This window comes from Sapajus apella, unplaced genomic scaffold (assembly GCF_009761245.1).
Source record: "Sapajus apella isolate SASKATOON/1434 unplaced genomic scaffold, GSC_monkey_1.0 scaffold175, whole genome shotgun sequence".
Classification (NCBI taxonomy): Eukaryota; Metazoa; Chordata; class Mammalia; order Primates; family Cebidae; genus Sapajus; species Sapajus apella.
The window spans coordinates 1,200,695-1,204,624 of record NW_022437115.1 but is presented as its reverse complement, the minus strand read 5'-3'; the positions used below and the strand labels follow the sequence as shown (position 1 = coordinate 1,204,624).

At 61.8% G+C, this 3,930-nt stretch overlaps 1 protein-coding gene across 6 annotated transcripts in view; it reads right to left on the bottom strand.

Annotated features, from left to right (window-relative positions):
- Positions 1 to 3,064, bottom strand: part of PKD1 (polycystin 1, transient receptor potential channel interacting) — a 45,240-nt gene extending 42,176 nt beyond the window's left edge. For 2 of the 6 annotated variants that reach the window (XM_032268172.1, XM_032268175.1), the window contains exon 1: positions 2,638 to 3,064. In XM_032268172.1, coding sequence (XP_032124063.1) covers positions 2,638 to 2,852 — 215 coding nt within the window. In that variant the 5' untranslated portion in view covers positions 2,853 to 3,064. The remainder of the gene's footprint in view (positions 1 to 2,637) is intronic. The other 4 variants (XM_032268174.1, XM_032268176.1, XM_032268177.1 and 1 more) reach the window with 2 other exon arrangements.
- Between the last annotated feature and the right edge of the window lie 866 nt (positions 3,065 to 3,930).

Sequence of the window (3,930 nt, the reverse complement as noted above, 5' to 3'; positions counted from 1 at the left end):
CTGGGCGGCGCGGGTTGGGGTGGGTCGTTACCCACCATTTGCAACCAGCCGGGGAAAAAAAAGGTAAACTCCGTTTAAAAAAAAAAAAAAAAAAAAAAGACATCTACTAATTGCACCGGTGGACCTTATTTGGCTCCTAATTCAAACTATTAAACTAAATATATGAACACAACAGACCTTCAGTGACATTAAGGAATTGTTCATTGTGTTATATGTGTCTGTGGTATTGCGATGTCCTCCAAAATACTTGCAGATAAAGAACAGGGTGGCTGGAATTTGATTTAAAACATGGGTCAGCAGGGAGAAGGGACCAGGCAGGGAGCGCAGGGCAAGCTCTGGGGTAGGGGGTCCATGAGTCAGCTATAGCTCTGCCCACATCTCCCACAAAGCTTCGAGCCACATGGAGCAGCACATTTTGCAGTGCACCATCTTTTCAAAAAGCCACCACCTCTCAGCAGCATCATTTAACCCAAGGAAGACTGTGGCCTCAGAAGCCCCAGCTGTCTTCCATCTGGGACTGGACACAGTTGTCCCTGCTGAGCCTCAGCAGCTGGGGAACCACAAATGGAGGGGCACCTGCCTGTGAGGCCCCCAGGCAGGCTGCTGGTGATATCCAGACAGCAATACTCCTGGGCCTTTAAACACCCACTGGTAGCTGTGATCTGTGTCCTTGGCCTCTCCCAACTCGGCCCTTCTACCCTGGGGAAAGAAAACCCACCCATTTCCCTGAGGAGTTGGCAGGGTAGACAGCAAAATGGCTAGGAGGCTCTCAGCGCATAGAGGGCAGCCTAAGCGGGGACAGCCAGGGCGTTAACATCCTCCCCAAGGCCCCAGTTTCCCATGGGTCCCCTCACCCCGCCTTCCAGAACTCTCCCAGCAGCAGCTCCAGAAGTGTACACAACAGCACCCACCTGCCCACATGAAGTAACCCTGTGCCCTGTTGCACACTTGAGGGGCCAGCCATTCAGAATCCTGCCAGCTCAGGCTAGGACAGGCCACCAACTCCCAGGGTCCCCCTCCACCCAATCCCAGGACCAGAGTCTAACGCGACAACGCAAGGCAGGGGCGGAGGGATCCACTGCTGTGCTGAAGGCCTGCAGAGCGCGGGCCTTGCTCTCTGCTTAGCCGCCACCAGCGCCCTTCTCTCCTGGACAGCTCCTGAGGGGCCACTCACATGGACAGCACCAGGTGCCCGAAAGCAGGAAGTACCGGCAGGACCCGGACAGAGCCCTAGTAACTGGCCTGGTAGACAGGCGCCCTCAGCTACAGCATCAGAAACAACGGGTGGGGTAGGTCTGATGCAATTCTGTGGGCCCTGCTGCCAGGCAGGAGATGGCCATCTCCACAGAGACCGCTGCGAGACACACGCTTCAGTGGTTAGGGAACACAGAAGCAGTGCAGCTCTGAGGAGCAAAGCCTCCAGCTGGTCCTGGAAAATCCGTTCTTCCCCCACCCTCGAGACGACCCATCAAAGCCCCAAGAACATAGGGCTCCCCTAAGGAAGGGTGGCCACAGGCGGGAGTGACCCAGGAACCTTACAAAACCAAATGCCAGGACCCACCCTGTGTTTAGCAAGCCTGGGGATGTGCCACGTTCCCCAGGGATCCAGCATGCACCCAGGGAGATGCAGTGTCCCGATGAGGAGCCTGGAGACTGGGAAATCCAAGGCATCAGACCAGCCCCAGAGTCTCCGCAGCGCTGGGGACAACTGTCTGCACATCTCGGTCCCCTGCGCCCCTTTCAACCCAACCCTGAGTCCTGGGCACCTCACAGGTCCAAACCCTGCTGTGCACATCCGGCTGTGATGCCTGGGACAGGTCACGTCACCTCTCCAAACCTGTATCCCCATCTGTGAAATGAGGATTTCGACGATCCCCATGTCTCAGAGGGTCAGGGTCAGGATTCCGCATGACGACCCCCAACAGGAGCCTGGCACAGGGTCTCCATAAAGGCCACCTGTGTTTACCTCCAGAAAGCGAACATAACAAGGCTTTAACCCCCTACGGCAATCCCCCCTCACCTCTTCTCAGGACAGCCTCGAAACCCAAGAGCAGAGCGCCTGAGGCCCTTCGTGAACCCAGCCGACCCGCGAGCCCACCTCCCACCCTGCCCCTATCCCTCACACCTCTTGTGGTCACCTTCCAGCCTCCCAGTCTTTGCTCACACCGTTTACACCCTCCCTCTGGACCCACCTCTTCACTCCTTCCTAAGCATCAGGCCAATTCTTGGATATCCATCAAATCTTTGTCCAGACACCTCCTGGGAGTCTTCCCTGCCGCCCCCGACAGCGATCCCCACCTCCCCGGGTACCCCGCAGCCCCAGGCCGCATCCTAATTCCTCCCCAATTAGCGAGTGTTTGTCCTCCCGGCTAAGCGCGGACTCCCCGCCCCGCCTCCGCTGGCGTCTGCAGAGCCCCCAGGTGGGACTTCTGTCTCCAAAAACTCGGGGTTTTTCGGCTTCCCCAGGCGGTGCCAGCCACGGCTCCAGGCGTTCCTTCTTTAGCAGAGCCGCCGTCCCGCGCCCGAGCCTCGCCCTGGGAGCGTCCTGGCCCGCGCCCCTCTTCCAGTCCCGGACCAAGGAACGCGCCCACGCCCGCCCCGAGGCCTCTCCCGGGTCCCGCCGGGCCAGCTACTTACAGCGCCGTGGCGTCCGCGGGGATGCGCAGCGCGGGCCCGAGCGTCCGCAGCCCGCGACCCGAGCAGTTGACGCGGCAGGCGGCGCCGGGAGCCGGGCCGCAGAGGCAGGGGGGCGCGCAAGGCCCGCAGCCGCGCCCGGAGCCCCCCGCCAGCGACCCGAGCCACAGGCCCAGGCCCAGGGCCAGCGTCAGGCGGGCGGGCGCGGCGGGCTGCATCGTCAGGGTAGCGCGCGCATGGCCCCGCCGTCCCCAGGCCCGCCCGCGCGCGGAGGCCGCGGCTCAGGCGGGGCCCGCGGACGGCATGGCTGGCGCGGGGCGGGATAGGGCTGCCGGTCTGCTGCGGCACGACGCCCGCTCCGCGCTCAGGGCCAGGTCACTCCAGGAGCTCGGCCGCCCGCTAAGACGCTAGCGCTGCAGTGCGGGCCCCGCCGCGGCTCCTCCTCCTTCTCCCCGTGAGGCGCGGGACGGGCGGGGCGAGCGCAAGCTCCGCCCCCTGCCCGCTGGGGCGAGCGCAGCCGGGGCCAGATACGGGGGGGCGGGCGTCGGGAGACTTCACCCTCAGCTCCGCAACGTCGGCAGCTAGGCTGGGGGTCCGGAAGCTCCGCCCACTACGTCTCCAGGTCGCCGGCGACGTAGGGCGGAACAGGGGGCGGGGCTTCCGGAAGACCCCCCCCCCCGTCGCACTGCTGAGTAGGCAGAGGCGCGAGGTGGGCGGAGTATTTTCACGCTCCGCCCCCTGCAGGCGAAAGTGCCTGGGCCAGGAGTGGTGGGCGGGACGCCAAATAGCTCCGCCCTTCTCCGCGGTGTGGGCCGGGCCACGGACTCCTCCTACTCCTGCAGCAGCCACAGGCCCGGCCCCGCCCCGCTCCTTCTCCCGCGGCTCACCCTACGCGGGCATCTGCCGTACCTGCAGCCTTCCGATACATCCGCTGGCTCCAAGCCTACCTACCCCAGGTTTTCTGGCTAATTGAGAGACACAGGGAGAGAGGGGGAGAGAGAGAACAAACAGTGGGAGGTTGATGGTGAGAGCTTCTTGAAAGACAAGGAGGAGGAAACCCACATCCTTCATTTCCCATCCATTTATTTATTTATTGATTTATTCCATTGAATCTTCATAGTTCTAGGAAAAGGGTGCTACAGTGATTTTCTTTATTAAATGAGGTCACCGCCGGGCGCGGTGGCTCACGCCTATAATCCCGGCACTTTGGGAGGCCGAGGTGGGTGGATCACGAGGTCAAGAGATGGAGACCATCCTGGTCAACATAGTGAAACCCCGTCTCTACTAAAAATACAA